The 24,591-nt window shown below is 47.0% G+C and overlaps 2 protein-coding genes across 7 annotated transcripts in view; one reads left to right on the plus strand and one right to left on the minus strand.

Moving 5' to 3' along the window:
* The window catches only part of GNAL (G protein subunit alpha L), a 142,993-nt gene extending 140,179 nt beyond the window's left edge, over window positions 1–2,814 (plus strand). For all 3 annotated transcript variants that reach the window (XM_032309618.1, XM_032309621.1, XM_032309619.1), the window contains one exon: window positions 949–2,814. In XM_032309618.1, the coding sequence (XP_032165509.1) occupies window positions 949–1,095 (147 nt within the window). In that variant the 3' untranslated portion in view covers window positions 1,096–2,814. The remainder of the gene's footprint in view (window positions 1–948) is intronic.
* Window positions 2,815–2,984: 170 nt separating this feature from the next.
* On the minus strand, window positions 2,985–23,646 carry MPPE1 (metallophosphoesterase 1). 4 transcript variants are annotated; one of them, XM_032309625.1, is made up of 11 exons: window positions 23,317–23,646; window positions 20,463–20,560; window positions 16,149–16,507; window positions 13,375–13,483; window positions 9,126–9,229; window positions 7,908–7,982; window positions 6,142–6,250; window positions 5,915–5,980; window positions 5,698–5,820; window positions 4,920–5,060; window positions 2,985–3,953 (listed from the first exon to the last, which is right to left on the minus strand). In XM_032309625.1, exons 3-11 carry the CDS (start codon window positions 16,415–16,417, stop codon window positions 3,771–3,773), a joined length of 1,179 nt encoding a protein of 392 aa, XP_032165516.1. In that variant the 5' UTR covers window positions 16,418–16,507; window positions 20,463–20,560; window positions 23,317–23,646; the 3' UTR covers window positions 2,985–3,770. The 4 variants fall into 4 exon arrangements, with proteins under 4 accessions (XP_032165516.1, XP_032165513.1, XP_032165514.1 ...); XM_032309622.1 differs by having other exon boundaries at window positions 5,915–5,983; window positions 23,317–23,645; XM_032309623.1 differs by lacking the exon at window positions 23,317–23,646 and adding an exon at window positions 21,270–21,319 and having other exon boundaries at window positions 5,915–5,983.
* Between the last annotated feature and the right edge of the window lie 945 nt (window positions 23,647–24,591).

Here is a 24,591-nt window from a genome sequence, read left to right on the forward strand (position 1 = left end):
TTCGGCTCAGGTCATGATCCCAGGGTTCTGGGATCGAGCCCCACATCGGGCTCTCTGCTCAGCAGGGAGCTTGCTTCCTCCTCTCTCTCTGCCTGCCTCTCTGCCTACTTGTGATCTCTGCCTGTCAAATAAATAAATAAAATCTTAAAAAAAAAAAAAAGAGATCCTGTCTCCAAATGGTCACACTCAGAGGGGCTGGGGGTTAGGACGTCAGCATATGAATTGGTGTGGGGAGGACACAGAGAGCCATGACAGGCTCTCTCCACATGTGCCCACTTAGTTTCTCAGTGCACTGGGCATGTCACCCCAAGATGTCCTTGTGAATCATGACCAGCCATGCTTTTTCTCCTCTGGGAGAAAAGCCATGAACCTCCCACAGAACCTCCCACTGCTCACTAGAGGACACCCCCAGGAAACACTCAAGTTCTAGGTGGAGGAGGAGGCAGCGTGACCAATGTGCAATCCGCCTGGAACCACTAGTCATATGTGGATATTTAAACTTGATCAAATTTAATGAAAAAATCCATCTCTGTTGCATCAGCTAGTAATAGGGACTCCTGTACTGACAAGGCAAATAGAGAATATTTCCATTATGCAGAAAGTTCCTGTTTGATAGCGCTAGTTTAGGAGTGACCTTCATTTCTGGAAAATTCTACCCTGATTTCTCTCAGTGGCCATCTTTTAAAGGTGTTTCCTATCTCAACTGAACCCTAAGCTTCTGTGGGCAGAGGTAAGTGTGAGTTTCTCTGAGTTTCCAGCGGGGCCTACAGCTAAGTGTTCCTGTGTCAAACACACCACAACCCCAGATTCTCTTAACTTTGGTCAAAGAGTTGCCTAAATCCTTCTCCAAGAACTAATGGGGGTGGTGGCCCCAGTGTTCCCACGTACCCCATGGGCGCGGTAACCAGGGCCCCACTGCACAGACAGCTTTTCTTTCTTTTTTCACAGAGGATCAGCACAGCCACAGGGGATGGTAAACATTACTGCTACCCACACTTCACCTGCGCCGTGGACACTGAGAACATTCGCAGGGTGTTCAACGACTGCCGTGACATTATCCAGAGAATGCACCTCAAACAGTACGAACTCTTGTGAGGCAGCCCTGGCGGGGAGGAGGGAGGGGGCGCGCCTTCTCGCACCTTCTCTCTGCCCGCCTCGCCTCCCCTGGCCACCCTGCCAGGTGGAGCATTTACTCCAGCACTGTCACCCCCAAGCCGTGGTCAAAAGTAGGCTGTTCCCAGTCTCATCCAGCTGCCACCTGTCCTGTTCTGTGTTCGCTCCTGTGTGACCACCAAGCCTCTGGCTACCTCTGTTCCCCTCGGGTTTGGTTTGTAGCTTTCCTCTTCACTGAGCACAACCTTCCCCAGCGTCCCCACTTGTACCCATCTGTGTCACTGCAGACACCGCTGTCACGCAGTGGGGTGCTGCAGTGAAGTCTATCTGGGCGAGGGCCCCTCTTATTCATCCACTCAGTGCTTTATTGATTCAGCAGGAGCTTGATAAATGGGGGAGCAATGGCCCTTTTTTCCAAATGATCAAGCACGATTTGTAGAAGCAGGGGAACGATGCGGTCAGGTGGATAAGTGGCCTCCCTTTCGGAGCTGAGTCGGCCCAAGAGCGAGGCCAGACCTCAAGTCACAAAGTGGAGGGAAATCCTCTTTTCAGTCCTCTTTGAGTCACTGCCGACCTCCGGCATTACATTGGACCTACTTGGAGCCTTTTACATTTAGGCAGAAAACCTACCACATGCACCGCTGTCCTGTCTCAAAATGATTCTCTAGACTTTGATTATGCTTGGACAAGAGTCTCCTTCCATACCTTGTTGTTGTTGTTGTTGTTTTATGGCTGGTTTATTGTAACTGTACAGACCACCAAATGTAATATTATTTTATATAACTCCTTCAAAAGTCCTTGTAGGTCTTTGTGCCTTGATTACGGCTCTATCTGTAAAGAAACCGTGTTTTTATCGTGAACAGCTAAATGTCAACATTACCTGCTGCTTGCTCTAAAAAAAAGAATGGTATCTGTAGGATTTAGAATATTTTATCAGGTTAGTACTTTTAAAAATATCCTTGATTAAATATATATATACACACACATATATAATTATACACATGAATTAGTCACATCTTACAATTTTGTACCCACATCACAAGCTTCTTACAGAAACCAAGGATTTTCTTTTCCTCCAAACAATACCTTTTGAATTTTTGCAATTTAAAGACTTTTACAACCCCTCTGAGTAGAAACAGGCCAAGCATTCCCTTAGTCGAAGCTTTTGCACCACTCACTTGACCACAGTTTCTATTGTAAGCAAACAGCTAGAAGGAAACAGAGGACGTCAGAGTCTGTGTCCAGTCTAAGAATCAAAGGATGGCATCTCCATTTGCCCCTTGAAGAAGAAATATTACGAAACCTTTATTCGAAATGTGAAATGCAGAGCCAAAAACCTATGGCTGTTTCTCACACAGGAAAGATTTGCAAATGCAGCCTTATAAGTTATAGTACGGTACAAGATCTAGAAAGCAAGAATTACTATAGCAGTGATGCTTTACATGTTCTGTCCACAGCCAGGCTTGGAGGGCAGTTTTCTTGGGTCCAAGATAACCTGCAGAGATATCCAAGGTTCTATTTCAACAACACAAATCCAAAAGTGACAGGCTCACTGACGTCACTTCATTTCCTTTTAGTCTTTAATATCTTAAAGTTTACTCTGGAAGGCAGCATTTTATAATCCTTTATAAATGCATCCAGATTTAAATTCGACTTTTCCAGGAAAGAGAGGATGACAACTTTCCAGATGATCGATCAGGGTAATAAACACATAATTTACATCAGCCTCACTCAATTCTGCACCTCTCATCCTTGTTGCGTAAAACCCTGATCTGAAATGAGACACATAAAGTGGCAATTATTTTCTTTCCGTTGCGCTTTCAGCGTAGAACATGGAAGAACTCCAGAGCCACGCACCCCCCACATGTGCCCAAAAAGCAAAGTTGTGCGCTCTTACGTACATTATCCCTCAGCAGTCCCCCTGGGACTAAGCTTCCTATTCAGAGACAGAGCCAGGCTCACAGAAGACACACAGAAAGAACACATTTTATCTGGTGGAAAATTATCAAAACATATTTATTCTTAAATACCAAAAGCCACTTCCCAGTCCTTTTTTTCAAGTCCCTTTGGATCATGGACGGGCATTACATTCAGATTTTAACAGCCTGGTCTGCTGGAAAGAAAATTATCTTCTCTAAAAATCCGATTCCATGATTAGCACAGAAGTACAAAAGTCTGCAAAAACATATTCCTGCTTGTGACATCTGTACTTTTATTATTTTAAGTGTACAGCTTTATCATATATAATAGGAGTTTGTGGACCACTTCATAAGGGGACAGAAGCAAACCCAGTGTTTGTGCACACACAACCCTGAGTGTGTTCCCGGGCCGCCGGCTCCATCCTGGGGAAGGTAGGACAGCCTAGTGCATGCAAGTGATGACTTTAATAGCTTTTACATATTGTACAGACACGATCTTTGATTATACATATATTTGATAAAATGAGACAAGACTTGTTGTAGAGTACACGTTCCATTTTTATAGCATGAGAACAGTACCGTCAACTATTTATTCTGCAGGAATCTGCATCAGTGACTTACAGTTTCCGTGATGTGTATAAACACCGCCTCCTTTGACCTCATCTCCCGTGAGCCCTGCCCAAGGTCCAGTTTCTTTGGCTTTGTTACTTATGACGAAATACACAAGTCTCCTGCTCTTTACGTTGTCTTAAATTTTCTGAGCAGGTTCCAGCCAAAAAGAAAAGGTGAGGGCAGAAGTCTGGAGTGGACTAACAGGAGGACCAGCAGGAGCGAAGCAGCTACACAGTATGTGGCCAGAACGGTAGCCTCGTGAGGCAGGTAGCACTTGGCAAGGGCGTACTCTGTGGGCGTCATACTGCCCTGGAAAAGAAATGAGGAGGTTAATGCTGCAGCAAGAGCCCTCCCACAGTGCCACGCAACAGACTTAGACACAGTTGAGGCAAGGCAGCCATCTTGGTTGAGTCAGGTGAGGCCAGGAAGTAGCTCTCCCCCCGAGAGGAAGGGGAACAGCCTTGGGCCTCCACAAGGCACCACCCACCAACCGGAAGCACTGGTGGAGACATGCAGGCAAGGCTCCCAGCGTGCTGAGTGGAGCTGAACCCTCCACTGAAACTAGCCCCTGGCACAGCAGGTCCCCCCCTATAATGCACTGGGCAACATGACAGAGATGCAAGACGCATGGAGACTTTACATCAGTGGGCACTGAGAAACAAGGATTACAAGGCCATTTCTCATGCCACTTCTGCTAAATTAAGCAACCTGTTACCCAGAAATGCATGGGCCGGGGGCACCTCAGTGGGCTTTTCTTGTAAGTGTTTTTGCGGTGTGGACTGACACGGAGGAGTGGTCTCATTCACTTTGAACTTGAAAACATGAGGGTTTCCCTATCTTTTCATGAAGTAAAAGTAGCCACTAATTGAAGTGACATGTCAAGGGCACTCGCCAGAGCTGTAGCATTCTCCTGACATAAGACTAGATGATGGCGTCTGGCCAATGAAGACAGGCTCCGGTTTCCTTTGAAAATTAGACACGCAGAGCCTCCTATCTGAGGACCACACCAGGTCCGTGGGGTTGACGCATTCTGTAGGATGCCCAGCCCCCACCCCACCCCCTCCAGGGCCATGCAGCGCTCACGTGTCCCCAGAGAGGCACGAGGCATGGGGAAAGGGGTCTGGGAATCAAACCAAGTGCACATGGGGAGGAGGGCAAGTTTGTATTCACAGCGTTTGTATGTTTTTACAGATTGCAGCAATTAAATAGTTGATTACTGTGTTGATTTCAATACTTCTATGCGAGCGTCCAGATGAAAATAAATGTTCACATTACCATGATGAAGCTGGGGTTGTTTCTGTTCCTCCAACTGAAAGATGGCACGCTGATCTCGGGGATTCCCGCCCCATGGAGCACCTCGCAGGCACTGTGCGTGTGGCCACTCAGGATGAGACGTGGCCGCAGCCACCAAAGTAGCTACCACACCCGGTGGGGTGGGGGAACACAGCAACAGGTGGTCAGTGCCTGCACAGAGTCTCCTCAGGGCGCAGCGACCAGCCACCCACTTATCTCATGAAGCTAAATATAAAATCCCTACTTGGTCGGGGGCTTTATCTTTTCCTTAACATCCTTTAATTGGCTGAGACCCTATCAAGAAGTAAGCTCAGGCTTTTAGGGAGACTCTGTCCTTCTCTCAGATTTTATATTTTTATAAATATTTTTATAAATTTATTTTATATTTCTATTGTATGATATAGTATATCATCCACTATACAAATACGTGTTTCTATAATATAAATATAGTTATATCAAGTCCCCCAAAATTAACTCTTAAATTCCATTCACATTTTCAAACACATTTAAATTGAGAACAAATCTCGGACTAAAGAATAGCTGAGGTTATTATTACTCACTTGGTATTAGGAAACAGAATTGCTGGGGGCAGGGGAGGAACCAAAGGAGGACATGAAAACCCCCATCCCCTCAACCCCCGACTCCTACCCCCCAACCCCCCAATGCCCCACTCCCCCACCACGCCTCCAAGTGTGCCAGTGGCTGTCCATGGCGGTCCGTCAGTCCCGTGGGTGGGTGGTCATCCCACTCCCCCGCAAACCTGCTGAGAGGCCTCCCGGGAAAGCACGTCGTACCGCTCCTTAAAGGGAATGCCCCGCTCTTCCAGAGGTGCAGCATCCTCCCCAGAACAATTAGCATCGCTCTTCCGGTAAAGTGGGAAATGCTGCCCAGATATTAGAGGGTCAGATGTGAGCAGGGGAGCCTCCGGCCATTTTGGCCCAGATCCGGGGAGACGGAGCTGCGTGGTCCCCGCTCACCTGCAGGAGCACCGGGGCGGATGCGGGCAGCAGCGGCACATCTTGGCAGGGGCCGGAGCCACGTTCCTGCTGGTGAAAAATTGGTTAACCTGGCAGAGCCAGAGTCCCAGAGCCCTGAGTGGTAGGAAAGGAAGAGGGAGCTGAGTGATGCAAGAAATACCAGGTACAGTGACCGCCCGCGTAGAAGATGCCAGAACAGAAGCCCCTGTGCCTTCAGGTGCTCCTACCTCACGGGAGCAATTCAGTTGGTGAGAAATTTCCAGGAGTTCAGCTTCTGCTTCGGAGCAGATGTGGCAGCCGTCCCCTTCCAGGGCAACGCTGTTGACCATCACGAAACTGAGGCAGAGGGAGCAAGCAGACAGTCAGGGCCCCTGGGCTTCCCGTGTCCGGACTCTGGCAGTTCTGCTCCCATGACACAAAAGCTGAGGGGCCACAGTGTGAAGAAACCCGTCCCAGAGCGGCCTGAAGCCTCAACTAACCTGTTTTAGGTTTGAGTTGACACTAAGAAGGCAACAGAGCGTTATACTGGGAGGGAAGCCTAAGACACACACAGTCAAAGGGGTTTGAACCCTGAGTGTGTGAGAAATCCCTGAACAGTGAAGCACAGGTCATCTTCACTAACATCTGTACACGCAGCAGACAGGGCAAGGCGGGGCGGGGAGGGGGTGCAACGGCCAGAGCTAACGCGTGCAGATGACCCCAAACCAGGATGTAAAGCCACAGGCGGCTGCCCTCTACAAACCACTTTACCTAGATCTGTACAGACTACCGTTAAACAGGCTTTTGTTTCCAACACACATATCAGCTAGGCCTGAAGAAGGCACCAGTCAGTAAACACTGCTTGAAATTTAAAGAATCTTAGCGATGGGGAGCTAACTAAATGATTTGAAATACGATCAGTGTGTTTCAAGTTTCTTAAACTCTATGCCTAAGGAAAAAGAACTGAAACTGTGCCCAGTCTTCATAGGACTCAGGAAAAGGAATAGAGACTCAGTACTACAGGTCAAGGGAGGGAAGGAGTGAGCATTGGTGGAGAACCCTTGACCTGGTTTCTGGGAGTGTCACAGGTCATCTCTTGTGACAGACCCAGGGAGCTGCCACGGCCAAAGCCATGAGCGCCGGACACCCACGGGGGCCGTGATCGAAAGAGGAAGAGCCTTCCTCCCATCTTTTCTCCCTCCAGTAGGTCTGCAACCAGAGCAACATGTACAGTCTTATCCACCACCCTGGGAACACACACCCACACATGACAGCGTCCGGGGATGGCATGAGAATGGCCACACAGAGGGGGAGCTCACCGTCTGAGGAAAGGGTGGGGAGGATTTGGTCTACAAATCAAGGCTGTGTCGGGGTGGCACACAGCTAAAGGACAGTGAACATACCCGCCCCCAAATCGTGGGACAGCATACCCACGAGGGCATCCTTTATAAAGGAAAAGAAGTACATTTTGAACAAATAAAAATAAGATCCTTTACAGAGTGGGTTGATGAATGTTCTAGCACCCAGAGACATGGCAGGCAGGAAGGGAATGCCCTCAGTGGCCAGGCAAAGTCATCAACTGGCCGGTCCACTTGCAGCTTGTTAAGGAACACCGGGCTGGTGACCCTGATGGTGACCATCAGGGAGGGAGGAGGCCTGCGGCGCCTTCATCTGAAATGGTACAGCAGGCCACACGGAGCCCAACTCCAACCCAGGACAATGGCTCCCTTAGAAAAAGAAGTCCAGGGGCGCCTGGGTGGCTCAGTGGGTTAAGCCGCTGCCTTCGGCTCGGGTCATAATGTCAGGGTCCTGGGATCGAGTCCCCCATCGGGCTCTCTGCTCAGCGGGGAGCCTGCTTCCCTCTATCTCCCTCCTTGCCTGCCTCTCTGCCTACTTGTAATCTCTCTCTGTCAAATAAATAAATAAAATCTTTAAAAAAAAAAAAAAGAAAAGAAAAGAAAAAGAAGTCCAAAGGAAGGAAAGGGCTTCCTAAGAATTTACAAATAATACTCACTTCATTCCCTTCCAAGAAAACAGCCTTTTGGGGTTGAAAACTTTCTCAAATCGTTTTATTTTGTATGTGCTCATCCTAGATTCAATTGTAAAAAGAAACATTTTTCAGAGCAAGCCGTTTTAGGACCTCTTAAGAGTTAGCATAAACACAGGAAATAACTCGGGATCTGAGTGTTGGACTAGCCTTGTGAGGTGAGGGCTCCAGCCGGCCCAGGCTGTCGGGGCAAACCCTCCACCACTGAGTGACCACAAGCACTGGGGCAAGTGACTTAGTCCCCAGGGCCCCAGTTTCCTCACCGGCACAATGGTTAAAGTAACAGGACCATTAGAAAGATTAAATGAGTTGATATATGGAAGTGAAGTGCTTAGCCCTGATGTTTATAGCAAGATTATCCACAACAGCTAGACTATGGAAAGAGTCCATCAACTAACGAATACATAAGAGGTGGTCTATAGCCATGGAATATTACTCAGCCATCAAAAAATATGAACTCTTGCCATCTGCAATAACGCAGATGAAGCTAGCAAAGTAAGACAGAGAAAGACAAATACCATATGATTTTACTCATATGTGGAATTTAGGAAACAAAACAGAGGAACATAGGGGAAAGGAGAAAAGAGAGAGAGGAGAAAGCAAACCCTAAGAGACTCTTCAATAGAGAACAAACTGAGGGTTGCTGGAGGGAGGTGGGTGGGGGATGGGCTAGATGGAGGATGGGGATTAAGGAAGACTCTTGTGACGATAAGCACTGGCGATATACGTAAGTGATGAATCACTAAATTCTATTCCTGAAACCAGTATTACACCACAGGTTAACTAACTAGAATTCAAATAAAAATTTGGAGGAAAAAATAATACAATACTTAAAACTGACTGACACATCGTAAGCACTATGTAAAATACTATTTACAAAAGTCGAAATGGTCTTGTTTTCTGAGTCCCAAAGAAAATAATTGGTCATTAATTGTAAGCTTCAAGTTCATCACCCAAGGGCACAGACAAATCATTTATTCAACAGAGATTCATTAAAGATGTACATTGTGCCAAGACAAAAATCTTCACCCTGTGGAGTTCATGCTCCTAGGGCTTCCATCTTTCAAGGACAACAAATGTCTGCCCCCTCCCCCAGCACAAATAAGGCTCTCACCTGAATGGTGGCAGGTTTAAAGCTCTAGTTAACGAAGCTCTCAGGGGGCAATGCTTCACTGAATGACTTACTGATAGTGGAAGCCAATGTCATGGTTGCCAGCAACCACCTTCAGCTGCACGTGACGTGGGTGTCTGAATATTTTCCGAAATCGCTGCACATCATCTGCCCAGGCCTATGGGGAAAACGGATCACTGCTGAGACCCAGAGAACCTATCTTCTCTGTGGCTAAAAAAAAAAAAAAAAATGCTCCCTATTCTGATGATGAGACATTAATTCCCCCTCCAAATCAGATGCCCAGAGAGTTAATGTAGAACTTAGAATGTCTTTTTTTTTAACTTTTTTAAAATAGATTTTATTTATTTATTTGAAAGAGAGAATGAGAGAGAGAGAGACCACAAGATGGGGGAGGAGGGTCAAAGGGAGAAGCAGACTCCCTGATGAGCATGGAGCCCGATGCGGGACTCCACCCTGGGTCTCTAGGAATATGACCGGAGGCGAAGGTAGTCACTTAACGAACTGAGACACCCAGATGCCTTAGAACCTAATTTCTAATTCTATGTCACACTGCATTTTCTAAGACTTAATATTTCCATGATTTAATTTGATGCCAGCTTTTAATTAAATGGTATCCCCCATATTAAAACATTAGATGGCAATTATATACCCATTATTTTAAGATCCCCTAAAAATATCCCCTGAAGCCCATGCATGGACCCCAGGTTAATAATCACTCCAGACTGGGACACACTGTGAGAACAGGCTTGTAGGAGATGTCCAGTAAATTCACGTGTCTCAACCAAAACAAAGATGAGCACATTCCTCATTTTATCATTTCCCTGTGGCTACCACTGTGGGAATGAGAACAGATAGAATGCAGAGGAAAGAAAGACAAAATCCAACAAATATTTCAACATTATTCGGACATTTACTTTAACTATTAAAGCTTGAGAATTATGTTTGTATCATTCTGGCTCTTATTAAGTCGAAAAACATCAACTGGACAGACACAGGAAAGACAATACGGAGTTGGAGAATAATCAACTTTATCCTAAGAGTTTTAAGTAAGGCCCAAACCAGAGAACCAGGCTAGAGAGAAAGTTCAATACATTTACAAAAACTTCACTTTAACAGATAATATTTAAAGTTAAGATACGATAAAAGCAGAATAACATAAAATTAGAAAAACAAAAACAGGGGTGCTGGGCGGCTCAGTCAGTTAACATCTGCCTTCCGTCCAGGTCAGGATCTCAGGCTCCTGGGATTGAGCCCCGTGTCAGGCTTCCTGCTCAGTGCAGGGCCTACTTCGCCTCTTCCCTCTGTCCCTCCAACCCCACTTGTGATTTCTCTTTCTCTCTCTCTCTCTTTCTCCCTCTCTCAAATAAATAAATAAAAACTTTAAAAAAAAAAAAAAAGAAAAACATAAAAACATAAAATGCTACCCTCAATTTGTAAAAGCAACATATACATCCAACTTCATTTTATAACTACTTGCTTGTTAAATATACTATTTCCATTATCTCATATTTAATTATGAGACCCTATAAACCGTGGCTTGCCTTTTTTTTAAGATTTTATTTATCTGACACAGAGAGAGCAGAAACAGGGGGAGTGGTATGCAGAGGGAGAGGAAGAAGCAGGCTCCCGGCTAAGCAGAGAGCCTGGTGAGGCACTCAATCCCAGGACCGTGGGATCAAGACCTGCGCTAAAAAAAGACACTAAACTGACTAAGTCACCCAGGCACTCCAAACAGCGGGTTTCTAATCAGATCTGGACCAAGACTTTCTTTGTAAAGCTTTTGGATTATCCTGAGAAATGGCTTTTTTTTTTTTTTTAAGATTTTATTTATTTATTTGACAGACAGAGATCACAAGTAGGCAGAGAAGCAGGCACAGAGGAGGAAGCAGGCTCCCTGAACAGAGAGCCCAATGCAGGGCTCGATCCCAGGACCCTGGGACCATGACCTGGGCCGAAGGCTGAGCTTTTAACCCACTGAGCCACCCAGGTGCCCCAAGAATGGCTTTTTAAAAAATCTCCCACCCCAGTGCAAACTGATGCAGTCACTCTGGGAAATAGTATGGAGGTTCAGTTAAAAACAGAGCTACCCTACCACCCAGCAACTGCATTACTAGGTATTTACCCAGAGGATACAGACACAGTGATTCTAAGGGGTACCTGTACCCCAATGTTTATAGCAGCAATGTCCACAGTAGCCAAACTATGGAAAAAGCCCAGATGTCCAATGACAGGGGAATGGATAAAGATGTGGTACCCACACGTATAAACACAACGGAATAGTCCTCCGTCATCAGAAAGAATGAAATCTCGCCATTCGCAACAATATGGATGAACTAGAGGGTATTATGCTGAGCAAAATAAGTCAGTCAGAGAAAGACAAATAACCACCTGACTTCACTCATTTGGGAATTTAAGAAATAAAACAGAGGATCATAACAGAAGGGAAGGAAAAATAAAATAAGATGAAAACAGAGAAGGAAACAAACCATAAGAAAACTCTTAACTCTAGGAAACAAACTGAGGGCTGCTGGATGGGACGGGGGGTGGAGGGCATGGGGTAACTGGGTGATGCACACTGAGGAGGGCACGTGATGCAACAAGCACGGGGTGTTACATGCAACTGATGACCTCTGTTGCTGAAACTAGTAATATACTCTATGTTAATTACATTGAGTTTAATTTAAAAAAAAAATTTTTTAAATATCCCACCCCAGAAAAATACTTCTAAAACCATTTATGACCAAACATTTTCATAAGCAGCGAAACAGCTTTTTTCTATTTTCCATTAATTCCAGGAATACAGTAAGTAAAATACTGGACAGTTAAAGTGAGAACAGCCCTTCTCTTTGGTTATAGAAAGGCATATGTCACCACAACACCGAGATGGAGTCCCCTGAAGGCACAAGAACCTCACACCAGGTCCCTGAGACTCCTTCTCCTAAGAGGAAGGGTGCCTGGGAGGCGCAGTCAGTTAAACATACAAATCTTGATTTCGGCTTAGGTCATGATCTCAGAGTTGTGAGATCAAGCCCCATGTTGGGCTCTGCACGCTACACAGAGTCTGCTTGAGTTACTCTCTCCCTCTCCATTCGTTCCTCCCCAGCTCACTCTCTCTCTAATAAATTTTAAATTTTTTTTTTTAAAAAATTTAAGAAAAGGAGGGTAGCAGTCACATTTATAGCACAATTCTCATAATTTCATGGCTAAGTAATCCAGTGTAAAGTCAAATTACATTTCAATATGTATTTTATAATTTTGGTGACAAGCGAATTTACGCACCTTGCCTCTTTTTCCCTTTCCCGAGAGGCTCATGGGAATTTGCATTCCAGCAAAGCCAGTTCTGACTTATCTACCTGCTTCCTATGTAAACAGATACAGTTGACAGTCAAACAAGTTTGAACTGCATAGGTCAGCTTATACATGGACTTTTTTTTTATAAAGACAGTCGAGTACTGTAAACGTATTTTCTCTTCCTTACGATTTTCTTAGCAACATTTTCTTTTCTCTAGCTGACTTTATCCTAAGATTACAGAATAGAATACACGTAACATGTAACATACAAGCTGACTGTGTTATCAGCAAGGCTTCCAGTCCACAGTGGGCTACTGGTAGTTAAGTTTTGGGAGAATTCCAAAGTTATACAAAAATTTTTGACTGCACAAGGTCAGCATCCCTAACCGGCATGGTGCAAGCATCAACTATCTATGATTAGCCAGCCTAACTCAAGATTGGCAGGAGATACGGACCCTAACAATCATCAAGATAGACTACATGTGGGGCACCTGGGTGGCTCAGTAGGTTAAAGCCTCTGCCTTCGACTCGGGTCGTCATCCCAGGGTCCTGGGATTGAGCCCCACATCGGGCTCTCTGCTCAGCGGAAGCCTGCCTCTCCCTCTCTCTGCCTACTTGTGATCTCTGTCTGTCAAATAAATAAATAAAATCTTAGAAAAAAGAAAGAATTGGGGCGCCTGGGTGGCTCAGTGGGTTAAAGCCTCTGCCTTCGGCTCGGGTCATGATCCCAGGGTCCTGGGATCGAGCCCCACATCGGGCTGTCCGCTCCGCGGAGAGCCTGCTTCCTCCTCTCTCTCTCTCTGCGTACTTCTGATCTCTATCTGTCAAATAAATAAAATCTTTAAAAAAAAAAAAAAAAAAAAGAAAGAATTAAAAAAAAAGACTACACGTGTTTAATGTTGGTGCTGAGCAAAACCTCCAACCCTCCCAGATACTGCTTCATGGGTTTTCTGGGCTGCCTGCCCTGGACCCTCAAAGCAGGATTAGGGTGGCTGGATCACGGGGCCCTACCTGGGGGGAACTCCACTTCCCTTCATCAAAGATGTCCCCTAGAATGAAGACAACTTCGGGCTGCAACAACCACAGAGCCGTCTGGAAAGCTCTCTCCATTTGCCATTCCCTAAGGTCAACAGAGAAAAGCACAGCATCAGTTTCTTTCTTATGTGGAGCCTAGATCTGTCTTACGGGCCATTTAAAAAGTCAACCAAATGCTCCCATTCTCCTTCCACAGCCTCACCCCTGCATTCCCTTCCCACACTAGCAAGGGTCAGAGTCCACGTGTGATTCAGTGTGGGAAATAAAGGGTCTGAGGGAGAGTCGGGCTGCCCCACCCACGCATCTTAAAAGCTGACTTCCCCCCAACATGGCACACACAGATCAGACACCACACTGCACCCCAGAAGCCATCCCTCAGTCATAACAAGCCCCAAAGTTCAGGGAGAGCTCAATGCAGCTTCCAGACACTCAGTGTAGACTGAGTTGACACCCCAGAGAGGAGAGGATAGCATCGGCCTCAACTTCCACTTCTTGAAGGACCTCAACTTCCTGCCTGCCTTCAGAATTGGGGGAAGATAATGGGAGAATCAGACTAGCCAATACCAAGACTGTAAATGCTGCAGACTTCAGATATCCAAAGAATCACCCCATAGGTAAGACAAGAGAATGAAAACAGCCTGGAGGAAGCTTGGGTGGCTCAGTCGGTTAAGCATCTGCCTTTGGCTCAGGTCATGATCCCAGGGTCCTGGGATCGAGCCCCACATTCAGCTCCCTAGCTCAACGGGGAGTCTCCTCCCTCTGCCCCACCTTCCCCCCTCGGCTGGTGCTCTTTCACTCACTCTTTCTCTCAGATAAATAAAATCTTAATTTAAAAAAAAAAGCCTGTGCTCTTGAACCTGACAGGCCATGGCTTAACACCCCAGCTCCACCCATAACCCCCTGTACGGCCTTAAGAACGTCCCACTCCCTCTGATTCCTATTCTTCGTTGGTGAGCAGGAATTGTAAAACCTTCTCTCACAGGGCAGTTAGTAGGAGTTCAAACATCCACGCTTTCTCGAACCACCCTCCCCTCTCCCTGACCGACTCTGACCCGTGTCATTCTCCTAAGGATCCCAATTCATCCCTCCTTTTTAAGGCATCATCCCGGCTGTTTCTCCCCTACCAAAGGGGACTATGACGTCCCAGAGCACAAATAGGGAAAGGTACTTTGAGGTCAGCAAGGCCCCACGTAAACTGCTTGCTACCTGTGCACACCTTCACTCAAGATACCCCCAAAATTCAGTGCTGTTTTTCTCGATGAATGTAATTCACCCTGGAGAAGAAAGATCTAGAAACAGCAGCAACAATGGGCAGGGAAGAAAGCTCAACTGGTAAGGCCCAAATGGAAGCAAAGGAGTCTCACCCTGGCCCTTATCTCATGCCTCCTGTGGTTTAAAACTCTTGGGTACAGAAGGACGGCAGCCCCTCCAGCTTTCCTTTTTCTGTCTTGCCTCTCACCCCTGGGGACGTTACACCTCTTCCCCCTCCCACTCAGCATAAGGTTCTTCCATATCCAGACTACTCCAGGGATATTCCTGCTCGCAAGGATAAAGACCTGTTTAGAGATGATGAGGAAAAGGGGTCAGGGTGGGGGGGCCTCTAGGGGAAAGAAGAGAGCTTGGCTGCCATGATGGCTGAAAGCCCCATCAGTCACCATCAGCCAGAAGGTAGACGTATCCATCCACAGAGGAACGGAGAAACGAAACATGGTCTAAATACACAACATCATTATCCCTCCGCCTTAAAAAGGAAGGAAATTCTACCACATGCCCCAACACGGATGGACCCAGAGGACATTCTGCTCAATGAAATAAGCCAGACACAAGAGGACAAATACTGTATGACTCCACTTGTATGAGGTCCCAGAGGAGTCAGATCTATGGAGACAGAACAGCATGGCGGGCGCAGGGGCCAGGAGAACGGGGAATGGGGAGTCAGTATTAAGCAAGGACCAAGTTCCAGTTTGGGAAGAAGAAAACGTTCTAGAGCTGGCTGGCGGGGACGGCTGCCCAACACTGTGAATGTACATGATGCCACTGAAATATACAAAATAAAATAAATATAAATATCTGGAATAATTAATAAATAATATATAAATATTATATTATTTATTTATATATAAATAACTGTTGACCATGGTAACTTTCATATTATGTGTATTTTACCACAATTAAATTTTTTAAAAAGAATTCTGATGGGAAAGCAGGTGGACTCTGCTTGGGCCGGTCTAAGTTGGACAAATAGGACCTGATCCTCTCTCCAGAGTGACAGCCACAGACCTGCTCGGCTCCAGCTGCCCAGAGCGGGCAAAAACCAAGTGGGTTCCAAATGACACCCCAGTGGCTGCGAGAGGGGACCACCACCAACCCAGGTATGTTTCCTCCGCTGCCCAGGGAAAGGGGAAGCCAACCTTGGCCCACCACACCCGCGTGCCAGACCTTGCTGGGGGAATTTTCCTCACACAGCCTGCTAAGTCTCTGGTATTAACCAGTTACAAACAAGGAGGCAGAGACAGGCTTGGAGAGACCCTAGGAACTTGTCCAAAGTTGCAAGACTCTAATCCAGACGTGCCTTCCAAGTCCTGGGTCCTTAAAAATAAGAGAGGCTCTGCAAACACTATGTTCAAGGAAAAGTCAAAGGGCCCATATGTCTCTCTTTGAAGGAAAATAACTAACGACAAGTCTGACCTAGAAGGAGAGGGATTCGCCTTTGGTAAAATTTCAGAAGGATTCCTGATTGTAGCCCCTACCTTCGTAATTTGTCTAGCCAATGGCCTCGTACTTCCCCAAGCAAGTGGGTATCAGCCAAAAACATGGCTTTCAAAGTCTTTTGTCCACTCTCATGAGCCGGAGTTTTCACCTCAGGCCAATCACATCGAAAGATCACCAAGTAATAGATTAAAAATTCACAAAATAGAACCGTGGCAAAGACAACAGCAGTGAGTTTCAACAGCAGGAAACTTCTTCTCTTGAGCAGACACAGATCCTGGTTTCCAAACCCTGGCCTGATCGGAGCCATGTCTCCTGCCCAGGAGTCGCCAGCATCCAGGAGTGAAATCCATCAAGAACTGACCGCGAGAGAAGTGTGGAATCTTGGGTAAGGCGCAACCTGCGGGGAAAACAGAAAACAGAAAGGATCGGATTACGTTTCTTAACACTGCCATAAACTCTCCTTCTAGTAAGAACTATTAAGTTACTGAATTCCACCGACAATCCCGAATAAATGAAGTGTCCAGTACTTGTACGAGGCTAGTAAGTCAGATTACACTGTAAGAATGATCCTCCCACTAACACGATAAAGTTTGACTACCACTTTGGAAGTCATTAAATAAGAATCTACCCAAAGGATGTTAAAGTAGGACACATAGTGGAACAGTCGACAAATATTAATAAGTGTAACGTGACTCCCAAAACTTGACTCCCACGTCCCTGACCTTACAAATCAACAGGCCAAGAAGCCCCCTGTATCGTGTTGCCTCTGGTGTGAATTCCTCACTTTTCCATATCGTTTCCCACAGAAGAACTGAATATTCACAATGTGCTTTAGGAATGCAAGGAATACATGCCACTCTGGGCTCAGAGGCCGGGGTCTCCCAGAGCCCCCCATCTGTCAACATGGCAGCTGGGTTATAGGTTTCCATGAACGTGGGTTTTCATCTGCATATGAGCCTTAAAATTCAGGATGGCCTTCGGTTAGAAGACATCTGTGGGTAGTGGTTTCTCAATGGGAAACTTAAGGTGGTTATGGATTCTTCTGAATCATAAATGAGGTTTGTTTCCTATTTAAAAAAAAAAAAAAAAAAGCAGCCACTTTTGACACATCTGAAGAGCAAGGCTGGCATGAGGATGACCTGAAATGGACTTTAAGAAGTGACATGCTGGGGCGCCTGGGTGGCTCAGTGGGTTAAGCCGCTGCCTTCGGCTCAGGTCATGATCTCAGGGTCCTGGGATCGAGTCCCGCATCGGGCTCTCTGCTCAGCAGGGAGCCTGCCCCTATGCCTACTTGTGATCTCTGTCAAATAAACAAATAAAATCTTTAAAAAAAAAAAGAAGTGACATGCTGGGGGCACCTGGATGGCTCAGTGGGTTAAGCCTCTGCCTTCGGCTCAGGTCATGGTTCCAGGGTCCTGGGATCGAGCCCCGCATCAGGCCTTCTGCTTGGCAGGGAGCCTGCTTCCCCTCTCGCCACCTCTCTGCCTACTTGTGATCTCTGTCTGTCAAATAAGTAAATAAAATCTTAAAAAAAAAAAAAATTACTGAAGTTCCTCACCTTAGGCTCCAGACAAGGATCTTAAAGGGCAGTGACCTGAAAGCTGCAGAGAACTCATCTGGAAGCAGCTCCAAAGTCTCTCAGTGGAGGCGTGGGGGAACACTGACCACAGATCCTCACTGAGCCCATAAATATAGAAAATCCCTTTCTGGGGGGGGATGCTTTTCTAAGATGAATCCAGGAAACTTCATATGGTTGATTGAAAGGCAAGGAGTCAAGAACACACTTCTCCTGTAGGGTCCAAAATAATCTCCGCAAAATTCAGTTTCCAGAACTTTCCACATTTGCACATAAGCCTGAGTCCCTATAAGAGTACGAAGCTTACGGCACGGTGGCATTCTATATAACAACCAACCATCGAGATATGGAAAATTTTTTAACTCTTACCTAAAGAAAAATAAATGGAGGCAAACATGTATTTTGAGCCTTTAACAGAAGTTTAAAACATAACCTCAGGGACGCCTGGGTGGCTCAGTTGGTTAAGCAGCTGCCTTCGGCTCAGGTCATGATCCCAGCGTACTGGGATCGAGTCCCACATCGGGCTCCTTGCTCAGCAGGGAGCCTGCTTCTCCCTCAGCCTCTGTCTGCCATTCTGTCTGCCTGTGCTCGCTCTCTCTCCCTCTCTCTCTGAAGAATAAATAAAATCTTTAAAAAAAAAAAAACCATAACCTCAGAATTGAAAGTGATAAATGATGGATGCCCTTCCGGCTCCCCGCAATGGGGCACTGACAGCTGTCGGCTCTAGCACCGGGTCCTCACCTGGTCTGTGGCTTTTTGGAAAAGAAGAAATGTCAGGATCATAGGGCAGGAATGGCTCCGGGCCCAAGTGATCACCCTTCCTCTGCCTGTTCTCCAATGGTGGTGTTTACAGTAAATACTTGATTGAAGAGGCAACAGGATACGAATGCCAGATTGTAACTGTGTCCTTTCAGATCAAGAGGTCAAAGGCAGCTGTGCACATAATCTGGGATCCAACGCTCTTCCTGCAGTTCTCCTCCAAACATCCACACTACCTTCATCAAGCGCGTCCGGCCACCAGTGACCACATGCCACACCCTGCCCTCGTCCCTAGAACCTCCTCGCCACCTCGGTTTCTCGAAGGACAGACAACGCGTGCCCCATAACTGGAATCACTGGACACTTTATCTTCCCAATGGGGACATCTTTGAGAGGGAAAGTGGCATTAAAGATAAAAAATAGGGCAGTGGTGCAAACCATGACGGCTCCAGGTCACTCGGGGAGCACAGTCCCCCCTGTGCTTGATTCCACCCCATGAGGCTAGCACTTAACTGAATGCCGGTGGGGAGAAAGTAATGCGTCTGTCTCCTGCTATCACCCATCTATCAGCAATCAAGTCCAGAATGTGGTATAAATGCCCCTAGTAACCATTCACTGGGGAGACCAAGGACAGGGACCCTCTCTTTTTTTTTTTTTTTAAAGATTTTATTTATTCATTTGACAGAGATCACAAGTAGGCAGAGAGGCAGGCAGAGATAGGGAGAGAGAGGGAAGCAGGCTCCCTGCTGAGCAGAGAGCCCGATGCGGGGCTCGATCCCAGGACCCTGAGATCATGACCTGAGCCGAAGGCAGTGGCTTAACCCACTGAGCCACCCAGGTGCCCCCAGGGACCCTCTCTTAAAAGAGAGAGACCCTCAAAGGACTCATGAATACATTTCTTGATACCATCTCATTTCCTTTGGTTTGATTCAATCAAATGTGTCAGAAGCAACCATATGGCTTTACTATCTTTCTTTCAAAAGGTCCAAGAGTGTTCTGAAATCCTAACCACAGCAGCTGAAACTTCCCTCAAACCCTCCTGTTTCCTCAGGCTTTAGAGGGTGAGGGAAGAGGAAGGAGCCCAGCCTTCTGCCGCCCGCCCTACAATTCTCTTAACATGCACACCTTTGCTCTTTAGAGGCTGAGCTCCCTGAGCTGAAAACCAGAAGGATGACTTCGTAATTGCTCCTCTACACCCACTTCCTTTCATCTAAGAAGCCGGTTTCAGCAGTGGTAACTAAGATCCAGAACGCGAACACGACCAGGGGAGAGGAGCAGCCTGGAACCAGGCAGGCCCAGGCTGCAGTCCAAGTGCAGCACTCAATGGGGGTTCAGGGGTTGAGGGGACTCAAAACTGCAGCCCCGGGGCACCTGGGTGGCTCAGTGGGTTAAGCCTCTGCCTTTGGCTCAGGTCATGATCTCAGGGTCCTGGGATCGAGTCCCACATCGGGCTCTCTGCTCAGCAGGGAGCCTGCTTCCTCCTCTCTCTCTCTCTGCCTGCTTCTATGCCTACTTGTGATCTCTCTCTGTCAAATGAATAAATAAATAATCTTTAAAAAAAAAAAAAAAAAAACTGCAGTCCCCCAGCTTCCCTGGAACCTTGGGAACAGGACGGGACCCACAGAGACAAGCCAGGGCTTTGTACTCACGGTCGGTCGGCCCAGCTCTCCGCCAACCCGGCTTCGCAGTACCTTTGATCCCACTGAGGCTGGGCCTGGCCTCTATCACCAGGCTGACAGCTCAGATAAGGAGGGCAAACAAACAAAAGGTTGGGGAAGTCCTTGCCCTTCCCTCCAGCATCTGCGTTCTTTTTTCCATAAAGATATAAAAAAAAAAAAAAATACCCTACACAAAGCCCTTCAACCAGAGGACTAAGAATAAAGAAAGGGAAGGAAGAGGGAAGGTAGGACGGAAGGAGGGAGTGGAGGAGGAGGGAGGGGATCCATTCTCTCCCCAGAAATGGCAGAGCCAGGCCAGCGTGCCAGGCACACACTAGGTAAGGAGACACCCCTCCTACCTTAGGGTGGCTTCCAGATGGGTATCAAGGGACCTTCTCTTTGTGCTCAGGCTGACCTCAGGGACAGCACCTCTCCTTCATTTTCTGACGCAGTTGACCTGTGGAAAGAGCACGCTGACTGCTAGGAATTGGGAGCAACGGCCATTTCCAGCACCGGGACAGTCACAGCACATCAGAGCCTACCTCTCTCGGCAGGAAAGAGGAAAACCTCAGAGCTCTCTAGAGAACCAGCCACTTCCCCCTCTTCAGTATTTTATCCTAGGTTACGATACCCACCAGCAGCAAAGAGCTATGCTGAACCAGAAAAAGCCCAACCTACAGCTTGGCTCTGTGACCTTGGGCAAGCCACTTACCCTTTCTGAGCCTCATAATTGGGGTCACAGTACCTGCCTCCTCTGATATCATGGGATTGCTAGAAATGATGCTCACCAATTGTTTGAGCAAAGCTCTTTCCAGGAGGCAAGTGTGGCAGGATTTGATTAGAGAGCAAGCCTTCCAGTCTGGGGAGTTCAGAAGCAATGGGACTTGATTCAAACAGCCATGGTGGGAGGGAAGGGGAGAATGAAGCCCAGCAGAGAATAAAGGCCAGAAATCGGAGAGCATCTAGAAGCTGTGGCCATTGTTCTCCACTCATTTACTGAGTTGGACTAACACTTGACATCCCAAGTCCCTAGACCCTCTGCTCACTAAATGTAAACCTGAACTTTTATCTCAACCATAATAAGCAGGTTAAGGACTTAAAATCCCCATAGCCACACAGCCCGAATAACTAAAATGCTACTCTGTCTTCCATGTCTAGGCTCTTACAGGCCAAAGGAGAGAAACTAGGTTCTTTCCAAGAATGATAGGAGGGTCCAGTCCTTCATAGGAGCACTGTGGATAAGAGCCCAAAGGAGAGAAACTAGGTTCTTTCCAAGAATGACAGGAGGGTCCAGTCCTTCATAGGAGCACTGTGGATAAGAGCCCAAAGGAGAGAAACTAGGTTCTTTCCAAGAATGATAGGAGGGTCCGGTCCTTCATAGGAGCACTGTGGAGCACTCTACCCAGGCCGGAATATGGAGAGCTCTTCTGCCAGCTCTTCCTGCCTACTCAATGAATACATGGGGGAAAAAATGTGTTTATCCATCTTGTATCACTAGACGTAAAACTAGGCCATGAGTGGCTTCAATAAAGACAATATTCTCTGTGTGTTGCCTTCTTGTGGTTAAGTGACTAAGAATTCTGTCCATATTAGACACTTAACTTTGCATTAGCAAGTTTGGGTTTAAAAAGCAAAATTACTAAAATGTTACTGTTTTCACACACACACACACACACACACACACACACACACACACGCCCTGAGGTGAATCTGTCAATTTTATTCAGCTCATCAAATGATATACCAGCAGGAAAAATTTACAGGCCTCCCAACACTGTGTGTCCTGATCATGAGAGAAAACATCTTTCTTACTGCACTAGTCTGTAAGCTCCCTAAGTTAGGGACCCTACCTGGTCCATCCTCACATCCCCCCTCTGCTTGCACCCAGGATCCTGCCTGCAAACAAGTGATGATAAACATCTGTGGAGCGAACAGCCTACATTTATTCTTACTGTCCCAAACCTTTTAGAGTTACAAACATATATTATCACTCCTTTGGTCTTTAAATGCTTCACAGTCTCCAGCCATAGAAGCAGGAGGAACAAATGGAGAAGATGTTCTGTTCCCCTTGGTCAGAGGGCCAGGCAGGAATTTAAAGACGGGCAAAGAGGGACACAGAACACATTTTCTCACAAGCCTTTATGTGGAAGTGTTCCAAAGGAAAACCTTTTATGGCTGCTGCCCTGGGGCACACAGAGAAGGATCAGTGTTTAAAGTAAAACAAATAAACAAACAAACAAAAAACCAGCTAAAGAAAAATAACTGACATGTTATTGTTCAAGAATAGCTCTTTTAAATTATAGCATAAAATATTAATATATAATACATGCATGCCACATTGTTCTATATTGCCTAATATATAAAAATAGCAGCTGCAATTCCTAACTAGGAACAAAATATTTTATCCAGTGTCTGAGTTTTAACTTCAAAGCCACCATTAAATATCTAAATTCCCTCCACCCAAAAACAGCATTAAAAAATGTTTAATATGCCCCGACCTATATAGTTTGGCCTCTTACTTGTCCATTATCTTCAATATACTCCCACAGTGTCAACCATGGCTATTCGAATGTTAAATGTTCCACCTTAAATAAGACGGATTTTTTTTTTTTTTTTTTTTTTTTTTTTTTTGGTCAAGCTTCATCAGTAAATCAGAAAATGAGAGGCGCCTACGATTTAATACCCGGGCCTTAAGTAATCGTCACTCTCCAGCCAATAAATGACTAATTCCCAGAACCCCGTGTTTTTCAATCAGCTAACTTTCAATCCTAAAAAGGCGAGGGGGTTCCAGTTTGCAGTAACAAGAAATAGCAATGAACCTAGAAGCCTAAATATTACAGCACGGTCGTTAGAATCCTCGGAGAATCCTGCTTGCAGTGGGCGGCCAGGCACCCAGCGAGGCAGATCGGAAAGTAAAGCCTCCCGGGGCGGGGAGCCTGGCCCCCATCACTTCACCTGTCCTCCGGCCCGCGGGGCTTTCCCGCCACTTCCGGTTTCCGCGCACGTGGCCCAGCGGGTACCCCCTCCCTCCTCCCCCCACCCCCGCCGTCGGCCCTGGCACCTTGGGCGGGCGGGCGACACTGAGTGGCTGCGAAGATCTCGGCCCCGCCCCAGGCCCCGCCCCAGGCCCCGCCCCCGCCCGCGACGAGGCCGAGACCCCCGCTGGCCTCCGCCAGCGTCCCGTACAGTGGCTGCAAGAAAGGAAAACCTTACCTTCGGCCGTATCTTCCTCAACGATTCGGCTGTTCGTGCCAGCCTTACTGTCTTCTAGACGTTCTTCTCCGCTCAAGGCCTTAGCGCCGCGGCTCCCTGCATCCCCCGGCCAAGCAACGTCCGAGAAGGCGCCGCGAAGCTGTTGGCGCCCGGGAGGGGGCACGCCGGCCGGTGCGGATCGGGGCGGCCCCGGCGCCCCGCTCGCGGTCGGGGCGGCCCCGAGTTCGCTTCCCGAGTGCACGGCCGCGGCTCGAGGCGGGCTCCGCGAGCCTTCGGAGCGCCCGGGCTCGGCGTCCCAGGCGCTGGGGGCGGGGCGGCAGGAAGCCGAGTCGCGGGACCTCCGCGCGGCGCCGACAGGTGGCGCTGTGTGACGGCTCGCTCCGGCCTCCTTCCCCGAGTGCTGCGCGGCTCGGCCTCACCTTGCTTCATCTTCTCCAGGTCGGACAAGTGCCTCCGGGGAGTGTGTGATGAGTTTATTGGGGTTTGCTTTCTCTTTTTCTTTTCTTTTTTTTTTTTTAAACCAATGTTACTTAGTATAATATGACCTGATCTAATTTCCAAAGAGCTTTCACATCCATTACTTAAAATAATCCTCAAAATAACCGTGTAAATCAAGAGCAAGAAACTCATTACCCCGCGTTACGAGAAGTAAACTGAAGCCCGAAGCAGTAACACACAGGGGCTTCCAACCAACCCGTTCTAGCATATTTTTGCACCTCTATGAGTATAGTTGATAAACGGAGATATAATAGAAATCATATAGAAAGCAACCAGCAGGGCGCCTGGGTGGCTCAGTGGGTTAAGCCGCTGCCTTCGGCTCAGGTCATGATCTCAGGGTCCTGGGATCGAGTCCCGCATCGGGCTCTCTGCTCAGCAGGGAGCCTGCTTCCTCCTCTCTCTCTCTCTCTGCCTGCCTCTGCCTACTTGTGATCTCTCTCTGTCAAATAAATAAAATATTAAAAAAAAAAAAAAAAAGAAAGCAACCAGCAAAATGCCGGGTATCTAGGAAGCAAATGCCGAGTATCTAGGAAGCAAGCAGTAAATCGTAGTAGTATTATTAATTAAGACTATTGTAATATTTTCAAATACGTCCAGATGAACAATTTTACCATCACAAAAAGTGGGACAGTGTATGTGCACCAACACGATGCAATAGGAAGTATGCAGGATTGACTGAAGTATTCTTGTTGACGAGAAAAGCAAAAGAAAAAACAAATGTGAATCCTGGTAAAGCCTGTAACTAACTCCAAGCTTAAGGAACTGTAGGGACCAGTG

This window comes from Mustela erminea, chromosome 13 (assembly GCF_009829155.1).
Source record: "Mustela erminea isolate mMusErm1 chromosome 13, mMusErm1.Pri, whole genome shotgun sequence".
NCBI classification, from domain to species: domain Eukaryota; kingdom Metazoa; phylum Chordata; class Mammalia; order Carnivora; family Mustelidae; genus Mustela; species Mustela erminea.